Consider the following 15,512-nt stretch of genomic DNA (forward strand, 5'->3'; position numbering starts at 1 on the left):
ACATCATGTAAACCTAGTGATTGTTGACAAAGTACTGTATATACGCAATAACTTTTACCCATATATATTCTATTATTAATTACAAATTATTCATATCAAATAAATAGAAAAACAACAACTCTTAAAAAATAGGGGCACCCCCACCCCTCCCTGAAAATATAATCACCCTCCACCCCCCCAAATATACTACCTTCTACCCAAACCCATCCAAACCCCCTCTGGCTTGTGCTACTGTGGGTTTGATTGTGTAAGCTAGTGTTTCTCAACGGGGCGCTACAGCCCCCCAGGGGGCATTGGGGAGCCCTAGGGGGGCGTTGAGAAGGACACTACTGAGTGGGGGTGGGATTTAATTACCATTGGGGGGCATTAGTCTACTTTATTTTTCAATACTAAGGGGGCATTGGCAGGCTTATGATGAGGCCAGGGGGGGCGTTGGGAGGCTTAGGAGGAGGTCAGGAGGGCGTTTGTTCAAAAAAGGTTGAGAACCACTGGTGTAAGAAATAGCATGCAAAATGCAGCGAACGATGCAGCCTGCCCATTAACATGCTAAGTGATCTACATAGTTACCCTGGCTACTGGACCTGGGCCAAATCACTTCCAGTGCTTGGCCATGGCAATGACATTATGTTCAGTTCAACTGCGTGGCTTACAGGTAAATTAAACTTCTGCTCTCGCGCAATCAAGTCAATTCAACAGCTGGTTGACCAAGTAGCCGGATTATGTTGACAATTGTAGGCTACAGTGTTCAGCTGTTTCACCATGCATGCCGTCAGAACAAATTGCAAATCGGATGGCAGCCATCGGGTGAGAATGTGTGGAAATCATAATATTATCATTGTATTTTATCCATCAACAGTATAGATTTTTTCTCTATGTCAATCTGAATAGCAGCACAAAAACAATAGACTATGATTATGCTGAAATCAGTCTATTGAAATGCAGAAATGGATGCCCCTCACAAACCCTATGACATAATCCTAAATATACCATTAATTGCATAAAAACATCAAACAATCAAGCAAACAAAAAGAAAAGCACAAGAGTGCTACACTCTTAACCCCACCAGGCAATCATGATTCACATTCACAACATCCACAGCCATTTTGCAGGCTCCATCCACTGAGCCCTGAACATTAACTTTCATGATGCACTACTCCCTCTGGTGGCCAACTATATTCATAGCAGCTGGATTCTGAGACCACAGCAGGAGGTTCCAAATGTATGCACTGCACTGCTTCCCACCTCTCAGCTGTATCTCTAAATAAAGCCCTGCTCTCTTATAGCGCATTCAGGCCGACTGAGAACCGTGCTGGAGCCCGTTCCAGCACCTAATCGCGAACCGACCGTCGTGTTCACGCCACAGATATTTGCGTTCGCGAACCAGAAAATTGGTTCGCAATGCGAACCGCAAAATTCTAGGTTTTTCTCTGCGAACCGTGACAACAGCGTGGTCGTCAGCAGGTTCATCTGGGTAACACAGTCACGTGCGGAAAAAGTTCAGAGCCCGGTATGAACACTGGCGTTTCGCAGACAAACACTTTAGTGCCGAACGTAACTGGTGCGAGCACCGACACCGGCTGCGTTCTGGTCGGCCTGAAAGCCATATTAGTGGAATCATGGGGAGAGATGGATGAGGGGAGGTTAAGGAGGAACCAAAGTCTTGCCCTGAATACTCCCCGGCTACAACTACAAAGCCACTGATCCGGAGATGAACAGCACGGATAGATAGCTCAACTTCTTCTTCTTCAGATACTCTTACACGTGGGGTGGGGTGGGGGGGACCCTGTCTGATCTTAGCCATATGCTGAGCCCGCTTGTGACCGCTGGTGCTTGATATGCAAAGCAGCTCTCGGCAGCAGTGGGAGCAAGCAGATGAGTGCTGACTCGCTACACTCTCATTATCAACAACACATGGAACATGTACTGTACGTCGGTTGATGCACACTGGAGGACGTGCCAGCAAATGTGCTCCATGTTGCATTTTAGAAATGCATTTGCGTGTGTGTGTGTGTGTGTGTGTGTGTGTGTGTGTGTGTGTGTGTGTGTGTGTGTGTGTGTGTGTGTGTGTGGGTCAAAGACGAAATTGTCCTTCAGTGCTAACAGATACTTTTGCTTACTGTAACTGTGAAAAACACGCTTTCATTTTTTTGCAAAGTGAATGCATGAAAGCCAAGCCAAAAAAAATAATTTGAAAAGATCTTTTTTTGCATTTAGAGTAAGCAAAAGTATCCGTTACACTGAAGGACAATTTTATGTTGGACGTCTTTGACACGTGTGTGTGTGTGTGTGTGTGTGTGTGTGTGTGTGTGTGTGTGTGTGTGTGTGTGTGTGTGTGTGTGTGTGTGTGTGTGTGTGTGTGTGTGTGTGTGTGTGTGTGTGTGTGTATTATTCGGAGGGTGTGGTTAAACACACTGTGCTCCCTACACAACACTGGTCTACACTGACCAAAAATGAAACATGAGGTGGGTTCTTAGAAAGACGTGCGAGCTATCCTGAAGTGTGTGTGTTTGTGTTTGTGTGTGTGTGGGTCAAAGACGAAATTGTCCTTCAGTGCTAACAGATACTTTTGCTTACTGTAACTGTGAAAAACACGCTTTCATTTTTTTGCAAAGTGAATGCATGAAAGCTAAGCCAAAAAAATAATTTGAAAAGATGACTGATTTGATTGCATTGTATTTTGTTGTATTAAATATCCTACTGTGTGTGTGTGTGTGTGTGTGTGTGTGTGTGTGTGTGTGTGTGTGTGTGTGAGTGTGAGTGTGAGTGTGTGAGTGTGAGTGTGAGTGTGAGTGTGAGTAGACAGAGAGAGAGAGAGAGAGAGAGAGAGAGAGAGAGAGAGAGAGAGAGAGAGAGAGAGAGAGAGAGAGAGAGAGCCTGCTTCACTGAAGCGTGTATAGATGTGTGTATAGAGGTGTCCAGGAGGGAGCGGACGGTGTACTCACAAAGCCACTGGTCATGATGCGATACAGGCCTTTGAGGGACTCCACGTCCTTGTTGGTGAATAGAAACTGCACCATGCGCGAGTTCCTGAACAGCGGCCCCAGTGTTGTCTGGCAAGAGGAGAGAGAGAGAGAATGAGAGAGAGATAGAAAGAAGAGAGAGAGGGAGAGAGGAGATAAGTCATACAATGCAAAAAAGCAAGAGTGAGAGCAACGAAAGAGTGAAAGAAAAAGAGAGTGAAAGACAGAAAGAAACAAAGAAAGAAAGAAAAAAGAAAGGAAGAAAGAAGGAAAGAAATAAAGAAAGAAAGAAAGAAAGAAAGAAGGAAAGAACTGACAGAAAGCAAGTAAGAAACGAGGAGTGCAATGAGAAAGCAGTTCTGTGCAAGGGTGTCACTGACAGGTACACAGAGGGAGGCAGAGCAAGTTAATGTGTGGGTACGTCTGCTCCGCCACAGCCATAATCACATCCCGAAATACACTAGTGTGCTGCAGCGATGCACCAAAAGGGCCTATTCAGGGGACCAGGTTCACACCTGTTATATTTATTATCATTCAGTGAGAAGATCTAAAAATTACCACCACCACGCAATGCAAACTGTTCAACTGAACTGCCTCCGGCGTCAACTAATGCAAGGTTATGCAATAAGAAGCTTTACGTCAAAAGGTTCTTGTGGGGAAAATACAAAAACGCTGACAGACTTACACCAAGAAGTAAACTTACATTTTTGGCAGCTGCTGGGTGTCTCCCCCCCCCACAATAATGCGAATAGTGTAACTTCTCTCTGATTCTGATTTCTTGTGCATCTTCTTCTAATGCCTAAAAGAAGTGATTGTGGTGAAGGCAGTACTAAAAAAAGAGACTCATTATAGTATAATGAGTCTCTTTTTTTTTAGTACTATAATGAGTCTCTTTTTTTTTAGTACTGCCTTCACCACAATCACTTCTTTTGACCTTCTGGTGAGAGTTCAAGGTCTCTTGGTTACCGCCCAACAATGCCTTGGAATGTCTGGTCAGAAATCATTATCTGCACCTCTAGTCTAATTCTCTACACACTGAGAAGGATTGATTTTTGTTCTCAGTAGGGAAAGAGAGCAAGAGCATGAAAGGAAGAAAGCAAGCAAAGAAAGAACGCAAAAAAGCAAGAAAACAAGAAAGAAAGCAAGCAACAAAGAAAGGAATGAAGAAAGAAAGCAAGAAAAGAAAGAAAGAGTGAGTAAAGTGACTAAGGTGTGTGGGTGTATGCTCACATCCACACATACTGTAGTAGCATACAAGATAAGCAAAAACACAATCCCAACAACATTGCAAACATAGTTCATGGAGAAGGGGTTTACATGTTCAAAGAAGTAGCCAATGAGTCACTTTGCACTGCTATTATTAGCTTCAGTTCTACCTGTATGCAGTTTGCTCTGCTACCACGAGAGAAACGTTCACCATTACACACAACGAGTTATTACACACACACACACACACACACACACACACACACACACACACACACACACACACACACACACACACACACACACACACACACACACACACACACACACACACACACACACACACACACACACACACACACACACACACACACACACACACACACACACACACACACCTAAAATAGCTTTTGCAAAAAGTAAAAAATACTTTTGTTTTTAAAACACAGAGCCCCAATAGCCATGCAGTGTGTTTCTAATATTAGATGGAGTTTTACCAGAAGCTGCTGAGGGATGAGCTGCATGATGAGCTTCTGTGGCCACTGGTCTGTGTTTCTGGAGAGGGGGGAGAGAGAGAGAGAGAGAGAGAGAGAGAGAGAGAGAGAGAGAGAGAGAGAGAGAGAGAGAGAGAGAGAGAGAATTGAATTTATTACATATAATTGCATACAAAAGCACCATTGTGCTGTGTGGTGAACAACAAAATTACAAAAAACATAAATAAATAAATAAATAAATAGCTTCACACCTTAGCGAGAGAGAGAGAGAGAGAGAGAGAGAGAGAGAGAGAGAGAGAGAGAGAGAGAGAGAGAGAGAAAGAATTGAATTTATTACATATAATTGCATACAAAAGCACCATTGTGCTGTGTGGTGAACAACAAAATTACAAAAAACATAAATAAATAAATAAATAAATAAATAGCTTCACACCTTAGCGAGTGAGAGAGAGAGAGAGAGAGAGAGAGAAAGAGAGAGAAAAAGAGAGAGAGAGAGAGAGAGAGAGAGAGAGAGAGAGAAAGAGCGCGCGCAAGAGAGAAAATAGAAAAACAAACAATACCACAGAGAGGAGGAGAAAAAAAAATCACCTTGGGCATTTGGCTAAAGCAACAACAACACCAAAAAAAGCAAAACTACAAAAAGGTCAAAAGGTCAAGCATGCAGGCTGGAGGAGCAAATGGTGGAGCGCTATACTCACAGGTTTTCCCCCTGGTTGACTTGCACCTGGCAGGGCAGCGAGCGGGTCAGCTTGGTGTTGGAGTCAATGGTGGCTTTGGGCTTCTGCAGAGGGGGGACAGGTGAAGACAGAGACATTAGAACAGAGGAGAAATTAGGCCTGCACGATTATGTAAAAAATCATAATCACGATTATTTTGGTCAAAATCATTATCATGATTATTGATTTTTTGCAGATTTTATAATGAATTAATGACTTATGTACAGGATGAGCAAAATAAAATGAATTGTAAGAATTATGTAAAGGCAATATCATGAAACTTAGGTGGACAGATTTCTGGCCAGAAACACCAGTCTGTCTGGCTTCTGGCTTCAAGGATGCTCAAAGGTAGGTCACTATTGCCATGATTAAATCACGATTGAAATCACGACTTCGATTTCACGATTTTATCTCGATTTTCGATTATTTTTCGATTAATTGTGCAGCCCTAGGAGAAATTTCACTGCCATTGGTTCCCAGTGAGTGAACCCCCTCAGGTGAAGAGATGGGAAGCCCAGGAGGTGGGGGCGTTTGGTGGGGAGAGGAAGAGTTGGATTGAGGGAGTGGATGGAAGGAGGTGGGGGTGTTTGGTGGGGAGAGGAACAGTTGGATTGAGGGGGTGGATGTAGAGTAGTAGTAGAGTAGAGTAAAGTAGAGTGTACTTTATTGACCCGAAGGGTACATTTGTCTTGGGCTTCACTCACTGCATTGCATACAGTACTCACATACATTCATACATCATAACATTATACATGAAAACATAGAACTGTGCACAGTGTGAGTATGGCACACGCTGTCATTAAAGTGTATATCTCAGGTTAATTTTTATTCAAAATAATGGACTTCCTTTGATAGTTCTACCACTTGAACAATTATCCATCATTTTTTTCATGCAACAGGACATCAGAAAATGAAATATAATGAGTAAAAGTGTGTATTTTCAGTAACATGTTCAAAGAATTCTAATCTATTGTGTGACGTCAGGCGAGGCCATTCAGTAGCCCGCAGTAGCGGTAGCCCTGCATTCTGTACGGTGTGTGATTGAATTATGCCGTACGGGTATGAAATAAATATCATTGGCAATATTATATCATGACCGCTACAGGGTGCCATGTGACCGTGAGGCAGTAAAAACCCGTGTTCGAACTATGCCAAAAAAAAATAAAAATAATAAAAATGGGGGGGGTTACGATTGCGCTTGCCTCAAAGTGCGAGTCTCGAAAGCTTGAATTTGGAGAAGTAGGCCTACCATGTGATTTCAAATTTCAAGTAGGCCTACACTACAAATTACCAGACATTGTTAGTATCAACCTTTAGTAGGTCTATCACGCCATTTCAGCATCATGTCCAAGTGGGAAAGAATGTAAACAGCGACAAGTAATAAATAAATAAAACCGTTTGGGTGAATCATTCGCTCCAAGCTTTTTAACGGCAAGGTGCAAAGCAGTCGGCTGCATTGTAAGAGTGCCAGAGATTACCGAATTCAAACGACTGCAAAGCAATCTGTCTGGGCACAGCGGAAAGCACCTGTGCGGTCCACACGGCCGTCAGCAGAAAACGAATGAACCTCCCTTGCATTACGTCCGAGAACATCAGTACACCGTATGTCAAATGGCGCATTTGTCTACTTGTTTCGAGCACCACGTTTCATTGTCATTGCCGCGAGTTTCTGACAAACCACATAGTTGAGCTGCACAACGTGACACTATCATACACAACATGATGAAGCGCCCCCCTCACGTTTGACATCCTCGGGCCGAAGTCTCATAAGGGGGTAAAGACCGTGAACATAGTGACACACACTTCACAGTGGTGTTGGTGAAAACGAAACGAAGTTGCCTCCCACGGCCCAAACGCAAAATAATGCCGAAAATTGAATGCCCCCTCAGTTGTCCTGGCTAGGGCAACTGGCGCGTTATCACCGCTTCTTATTCAATGCAGCAGCACTTTCATTGTACTCGCGCTGCACTTGTCTCACAATGCAATCAGCTGCGTGCTCCGGGCCAAATAGTCAACTCTCCCACCTTGTGGACACAGAAGGGAACAATTTGAAGAACGCGTTTCAGACGGACGGACAGACATAGCCTACCCTTTTATAGAGATGCTGGGACGCATCTAAAAACGTGGATCCAACGCGCGTAGTAGGAAAATAGAGACTGAAAAGATACAACCAAAAGGCTCTACTCGAAGGCTCCAGCCAACGCTGTTGAACGATTGTTTGCCTCTCTCCCTGGCCATCTGAATGAGATGCTTTTATCAAACGTCATACCAAATCTACATTGGCCTATAGGCTAGTTTTGGTATTTATGTTTGATCTGGCGACTATTGTTGTTTTACTGTCTTGCTTGAATCGCTCTGTTTGGATTACTTGAAGACTTTCCATGGATTATCCTGCATCGTCTCAGTGCCGTGAGTAACCTGGAACATAAGTAGGCTATCATCAGAGTTGAGCTTAGTCACTTTTGGCCGCGAGAGACTTGGAAGGCGCTACATTTGCGCCACACAACGTGGATTATTGAAACTGAAGACTTGATTTATTCTATTGGATAATTTTGTTTGGTAGGCTTATAATTACGGCCAGTGTAGTTTTTTTTGTGACACTCGGACTTTTTTTTTTTCAAGGAATATTGATTAACCGAAATAGTCCCGCCGCCGCGTGGGTTACCTATGCTATTGATTTGTGATACGCATGTGGGTGACCTTTATTGAAGTTGCATGTAATTCTATAGAACAGTCAAAGGAAATTGAAAATGTGATTTTTACAACAGCGACATGACTCGGGAGGAACAGTCTATAGAACAGTCAAAGGAAATTGAAAATGTGATTTTTACAACAGCGACATGACTCGGGTGGTATAGGCCTATACCACCCGAGTCATGTCGCTGTTGTAAAAATCACATTTTCAATTTCCTTTGACTGTTCTATAGAATTTCATGCAACTTCAATAATAGCCTACTGTTTTGCACCTTGGAAAAGTTTGACGCGATTTCAGCACCATGGACAGTCCCTCCCCAGTCGGGCGAATAGCACATTTTAGGCTACGCAGATCATTTCCCGTTTGTGCTGTTTGTAATTTAGGTAGCCTATTGCATTTAGCTGACACGATATTGGCAGTTCATTAAACATGATTATTATATGGTTGTGACGTCATCTGTCGAATGCTCCATTCATTTCAACGGGGCTCCCCAACGTTCGGACGTCTGTTATTTTTCGATAACGGACGGGTTGGTCTATAACAGACCGCTGTCAATGGCAACAAGACTTTTCACTGCTAAAGCGACTTTTCAACAAGACTCTAATCAGCTGCTGTGATAGACAGCACCCGTTGTCCTGGCTACCGCTGTCAATGGCAACAAGACGTTCACTGCTAAAGCCACTGGCTTGTACAAGTCAGTGGCTAAAGCGAATGTTTCATATCACTCCGCAGGGGGTCCGGTCTTTTGTCACTCTAATCAGCTGCTGTGATAGACAACACCTGTGTCCTGGCTACCTAGCTGTTGCCTAGCGGTGTTCCACAACGGCACTGTTTTGTTTTGCGCAGCAACAATCTTAACATTAAATAGGTCTAAAGAAATGTCCCCGCCATGTGTGAATCATTTAAGTATATCCATATAATAAGCGGGTTAACTTTCGGCGAGTCGGTCGCTTTGTGGAATAGCAGCACTTCAGAGAGAACAAGACCCCTCCGCTCCGCGTCGGGGTCTAAAGATTCTCTCTGTCGTGCTGCTATTCCACGGTAGCGACCTTCTCGCCGAACGTTAACCCTTACTTAAAAGCAAGCCCAAAAATATGAAGGGACTAGTAAAAAAAAGAAGCCCATGTCGCATAGTCTAGCCTATAGGTCCAAGCAGAATTTGCAACCCTGCATGAATAGCATTTCTACTAAAACTACTTGGCCAAAAGTTACTAAATCATTTGGAAGTTGTTACAGTGCCCTGCATGAGAAAAACCGCACGATTACAGTTGCGATTTCTATTACAGGCCTGCAGGCCACGGCCGTTATATCATTAGTGATCGTCACCTCGCCTATGTAAAATTCCAGGCAAATAAAATTAGAACGTTCACCCATGGCCTCGCCTGACGTAGTCGCCAGGTTACGGTTAAACCCACATTTGCCACAACAAACAACAAAAATCGTTGTTTAACATCGTTTTTGGAGGGACTTATATATGTGGATCATTTATTGAATACAGTTGTACACATTGATCCAAAGTAGTGGTTAACCTGCGATATACACTTTAAGCAATCTTATTGCAGTTGGGAGAAAGGAGTTCTTATATTTGTTTAGTCTACAGTTTAAAGTCCTGAGGCGTCGACCTGAGGGTAGCAGAGTAAATTCATGATGGAGAATATGTGTGGGGTTCTGTAGAATTGTTAGTGCCTCCCTGAGCACTGACTTTTCAAATGGGATGGAAGGTGTACGGTTGGTGTCAAGAGAGAGAGAGGCATGGAGAGGTTAGCATTACAATACATAGATGTGACCCCTGCTCTAATCCCCTGAGGTGCTTATGGACTTGTGTGTGTGTGATTTATGCCTTGGTGGTGGTGATGCTGGTGGTGTGTGGGGTGTTCCGGAACATGAGCGATCACCCTGGCAACGGTGCTGGTGCAGTGGTACGTAGGAGCGAGGTCGATAAGACCATCGGCACTATGGGAAAATAAACTGACCTTCTTCATCTTCCGGCCCGTCGATGGCAGATTGATAACGGATCAATAGCTGATTGATCGCTACCCCTCTGGGCCCGAGGAAAATGAATGGACCACCCCTCAAGGAATATATGCCTGGCTGAATTTATTACAGCCTTTACATGCTTTCATTAAGGAAATATACTGTATGAGGCGAAAGCTTTTGTTATTTTACTGTTTGACTGTAATGCCTGAAATGAATTGTAATGGCTAGCTGTAAAGAGACTAGGCGTATAAAAAATACCTAAACTGTGCAAATTAATTTCAGGATTTCATTAAGGCTGTTCAAATCCGATACAAAGCTGGTTCATCCTGATTGGAAATGAAGGCGTGAAATCCCCAGTTAGTTAAATTGGGACTACCATGTGCAGAGGCAGAGAGGGAGGGAGGGACGAGGGAGACAGGGGCAAGTGTCTGCTTGCTGCACGCGCGCACACACACATACAGCAGGTGTGGCCTGAGATGGCCTTCAGTCTACAAGACCAACCCCAACCCCTACCCCACCCGTACCGCAACCAAATGGAAATCAATGGGATCCCCATGAATCCTACTGGCATAAATCACTGGATAACCGCCCCAGAGTCAATGAGCCTGATCTGTTTTAGTGAATTTCCAAGTCGGAGGGCCCTCTTGGAAGGGAACGAATGGAGGGAGGAGGTAGAGGAGGGGGTTGTTCATCAGCAGGTACACGCGGCGAGACATGCACCTCCACCTCCCCACGCCACCGCACCGCACCCTACCCGATCCCACCACAATGACTTTGCTCTGCTCCGCTCTCCCCTTTCAAACTAATAATGCGCGCTGGCAGCCTTAATCAGGCGGCCGTCAATCAGCCCCATCGCATCGACTACCCCGGCGCGTTTTGCACGGGGACAAATTAAGATGCAATTTTACCGTGTTGACAAACCGGATTAAATTAAACGCAACACACCACTTCATAATGGGCCATGCAATAAAGAAAAAGTGGAGAGCGCGGAGGAAGCATATAAGTCAACTAGGTAAAAATAACCGCATACTTCACAATGACCTGACAGTAGTAGGGTTTTTTTTTTATTCATTTCTTTTCTTCACTGCAGGAGCTGGGGGTGTGTTTTAGGATGGTGTCTGTCTGTCTGCACCTTTTGTGTGGGCATCCACCATAAAAACAGCCCCCGAAGGACTTGGTTTTAGGGGCCCTTTTCAAGGGAGAAATATGTTCCTGCTCTGGGGAAGAGGCTTCGGAGTTGTCCTGAAACTGCTGTGTGGGGCTTACGAGGTGATAAGTTAGTTGACCCTTAGCATCCCTCGACAACACAATGTGAGGAGAAACAGTTTTTGAAAACAAGTTTGTCTTTGTAAACTAGATTCCTTGAGTAGATATGAGGCCTATACTCCAAAGCTGGTTCAGGAGTAAACCAGGTTAACCCATTGTGTCCTGGAGACACATATACAGGTTTTTCAGGATTTTGATATTTTAGCTGTTTTATTAACTATGTGGGGTATGTTAGAGCTGAATGAACGCATTACAATGCAAGGGGATGGTCCTGGCTTTCAAATGTAAATCATTTCATGTTTGTATGTGCTTCAGAGGTTGAGATATTTAGGATTTAATAGGCAGGTAGTATCCTTTCCCAAAAAGGGCTTAGGACAAAATGGGTTAAGTTAAGAGGTAAATCATGAGGACTCCAGGCTCTTCTATCAGATGATTGACATACTAACTTAACCTGGTTTACTTCTGAACCAGCTTAGTAGTATAGGCCCATGATGTTGATAATATGCAGCATATTGAGGTCAGTGTCAAACACTAATGAAGACAGCATCAGGCTCATACACGGGACTTACACTGGTCCATCTCCATTCATCAAATAATTACAGTTGCAACGAGCCCCATTTAATCAAAGCCGGAGCGGTTGTATAAAAGCACAGCTCAAACTTCCGTGTCTATGGCTGGCTCGAGTGCTGACTCGACTCTAGGGGGCTGCCACGGGGGAAATATATAGTCATTTTCCACAGTGCCGGACGGCCGGGAAACAGAACTGACGCAGCAAGCCGAGCGCATTGCAACGCCGCTCATGGATAAGGCCCTATGGCCGCCTGTACTTGCGGACGAAGACCAAAAAAGAAAAGAAAAAAAAACATGCGGGCAGCGGGCCATTCTAGTAAATTCCCGTCCAGGACCCTTAAAATAAATATACCGGTATAATAAAAATAAATATATAAACGTTGCACTAGTTGAGTGTTTCTCAAAGGGGGCGTTGGTGGTCTCTAGGGGGAAGTTGAGAAGGATACAGCTGAGAGGGGGCGGTGCTTGATTGCAATTGGGGGGCATTAGTCCCTTTACTTTTTTTTTTAATACTAAGGGGGGTGTTGTCATGCTTATGATTAGGTTAAGGAGGCGTTGGGAGGCTTGTGATGAGGAAAGGGGGCGTTTGTTCAAAAATGGTTGAGAAACACTGCACTAGTTGGTACAGTGGAAAAAGTGCCTAGTGGTGTCGGTGTGTTTCAGAGAGTCTGGAGGCGAGGAACTGATGAAGGTACATGTAGGACGGAGCTCTCACCTCCTGCCACTCCAGCACCCCGCTCCAAGCCACGATCTTATTGGCCACTCCTTGCTGCTGGCCAATGGGGTTGTTGCCAGCCTGAGCACCAGCCACTCCCGGCTGAGAGAGAGGAGAGATCACACACACACGCACGCGCGCACGCACACGCACGCGCACACGCACACGTTCACGCACACACACAGGTTAAGAAGGATCAAAGATGGAGAATAGGGCCTCAAAATGGTAAAATGTGAATGAAATGTGTCTAGAGTAAATGTGAGAGCTACAAGAATGAAAAGTTTGCCACTGACCATGCTGAGAGCTCCCACCATGCCGGCCTGGGAGGATGGAGGAGTCTGCTGATTGGCTCCTGGCGGCTGCTGGGGAGGCATCTGAGGCTGCTGATTGGGCGGGCCAGGAGGCGGGACCTGTGGCTGCTGCTGCTGTTGTTGTGGAGGTGGAGCCTGTTGCTGGGGCAACAGGGGCGTGGAGACGGTGGTGACGGTGGCCAGGCTGGGCTGGCTAGACGTGGAGAGCTTGACTCCGGCCACCGAGGGCTGGTTGCCGAAGGGGGGACCGGTGTTCATCATCCCGACTGTGAAGACAGAACATTACACCACACATCACCACAACGATAAGCCACCATTTCTAGAAATAAGCTCATTTCTCTGGAATCCCAACTATCCCAAGGGCCAGCAGCACCACATTTAAAAATTGGCTTACAATTACTTTGTTTTTATTACTGTTATTATTATTATTATTATTATTATTATTTTTTATTTTTTTTTTTTTTAATTATTATTATTATTATTATTATGTTTCAATGTGTATTTCTCAATGTCTGTAGTGGGCGCATGGGGGGAGGGGGTGGGTGGAATGTTATGTAGTGTTGTTGTTTCATGCTTAAATTCAATAAACAGTTATTGAAAAAAATAAAAAATTAGCTAAGAAAGGTGAAAATCGGGGGTGCTGGGGCACAGTATGCCAAGACCCCCACTTGTGGGCCTGTGTGCCCAGGGGCACAGAGATTCAAATACGGCCTTCGACCTTTACGGCCCTTGGAGGAATTTGAGGTGGCCCCTCAAATGAAAAAGGTGCCCCGGCGCTGTTTTAGAAGGCACCATGGAGGTCTGCAGACGTGAATGGGGTAAGAGTCTCTCTGCCGCAACGGTCATTATGATCACACATCACTTCACCACTACAAATTATATTTCCTTAATCAATAGCCCGTGATAATAAATTAAATGAATTAAGAGGATAGGATTAAAGCGATTAAGTATCATTTCTCAATTTTTTTTATATTTTACTTTAAAAGCCCTTCTAGGGACGGGCACTGGAAATTAGCCTATGGCTGCAAATGCTATGATATTTATCTGTTAGGTTGTTGTACAGCCTACATGATGTGTATTTGTCCCTATTCAAATAAACCATAACTGAGCTGAAAATGAGATCATTTTACACCTCCCCTGGAGTTAAATAACAGCCATTCTTTTTTGTCTGGTGATGTTCCTTTTAGTTCCAAGATGGTAACTGTGATAGAATCTTATGGGATCAGTTAGCTGCGAACTGTAAGGTTAAAAATGATAAAGATTATAAATTACAAAGAAAATGATAGCCTTGTATTGGGTGCGTGCGTGCAAATCTAATATTTGCGTCAATAGCAGTCAGATTACTGTTGATAGTCCTCTCTTCTATGGGGCTGTCCTTACTACACCAAGGAGTGCAACACAATGTGATTTTCTTTAAGCCCCTTTGCCATTCCATCCATTTCTATTTTAGTCTCATCATGTTGACATAGGGACTTGAGACCAAAGATATACAGTCCCAGGAAAAAGTTTGTACACCCTTTGAAATTTCTTACTTTTCTGTCAAAATTGATCATAAAACATGGTCTGATCTTCCCGGAAATCTCAAGGAGGAACAATCAGAGTCTGCTTTAATTAATTCCACCCAAACATTTACATGTTATCATATTTTTATTGGTCATAATGCCAAAACATTCACAGGAGAGCAGGGTATAAGTAAGTACACCCTTGCATTAAGTAGGTTTTAACCCTCAGTTAGTTGCAATATCATCAACCAGACTTGTCCTGTAGTTGCAGATCAGATTAACAAAACAATCTGGATATATCTTGTCTCCCTCTTCTTTAGAGAACTGCCTCTCGTCAGCAAGGTTTGTGGGATGTCTGGAGTGCATAGCTTTCTTGACTTCATGCCATATAATCTCAATTGTTTTTTGTCAGGGCTTTGACTGGGCTATTTCAGAATGTGTATTTCATTATTATGAAGCCATTCTAAAGTCGATTTGCTTCTAAAGTATGGGTTGTTGTCACATTTCAAGACCCATACTCTTGTGTGCTTCAACTGTGTGACAGACTTCCTCACGCTTTTTCTGTAAAATATCACAATAAACTTGAGTTCATTGTTCCACTGATAATAGCAAACTGTCAAGGGCCTGAGGCAGCAAGGTAGCCGCATATAATGATGCTCCCGCCACCATACTCAGAAGAGGAGATGTAACCAAGAATAGCTAAAAATGGGATTCATTCTGCCAATCTAAAATTAATGGGGTTTCTGTCCAAAAAAAATATTGCTGCACCTTTGAGGTTTGCCAAAAAGCATTTATATGCTTCATAGAATTACTGCAAAATATTCTGTAGACCAAAGTTAAATTGTTCAGGGGAACACACAATGTCATGTTTGGAGGAGAACTGGAGAACCACACCTTCACCAAAACATCATTTCCAGCTTTGAGTATGGTGGCGGGAGCATCATTATATGCGGCTACCTTGCTGCCTCAGGCCCTTTTCAGTTTGCTATTATCAGTGGAACAATGAACTCAGAAGTTTATCGAGATATTTTACAGAAAAAAAGCGAGGTAGTCTGTCACACAGTTGAAGCACACAAGAGGATGGGTCTTGAAATGTGACA

The 15,512-nt window shown here is 43.9% G+C and overlaps 1 protein-coding gene across 3 annotated transcripts in view; it reads right to left on the bottom strand.

The window, feature by feature from the left end:
• The window catches only part of med25 (mediator complex subunit 25), a 61,756-nt gene that overhangs the window by 24,692 nt on the left and 21,552 nt on the right, over positions 1-15,512 (bottom strand). For all 3 annotated transcript variants that reach the window (XM_063189418.1, XM_063189425.1, XM_063189433.1), the window contains exons 10-14: positions 12,893-13,176; positions 12,600-12,701; positions 5,359-5,441; positions 4,664-4,721; positions 2,943-3,050 (exon numbers count right to left, since the gene is read on the bottom strand). In XM_063189418.1, coding sequence (XP_063045488.1) covers positions 2,943-3,050; positions 4,664-4,721; positions 5,359-5,441; positions 12,600-12,701; positions 12,893-13,176 — 635 coding nt within the window. The remainder of the gene's footprint in view (positions 1-2,942; positions 3,051-4,663; positions 4,722-5,358; positions 5,442-12,599; positions 12,702-12,892; positions 13,177-15,512) is intronic.

Source organism: Engraulis encrasicolus, chromosome 2, assembly GCF_034702125.1.
Source record: "Engraulis encrasicolus isolate BLACKSEA-1 chromosome 2, IST_EnEncr_1.0, whole genome shotgun sequence".
NCBI lineage: Eukaryota > Metazoa > Chordata > Actinopteri > Clupeiformes > Engraulidae > Engraulis > Engraulis encrasicolus.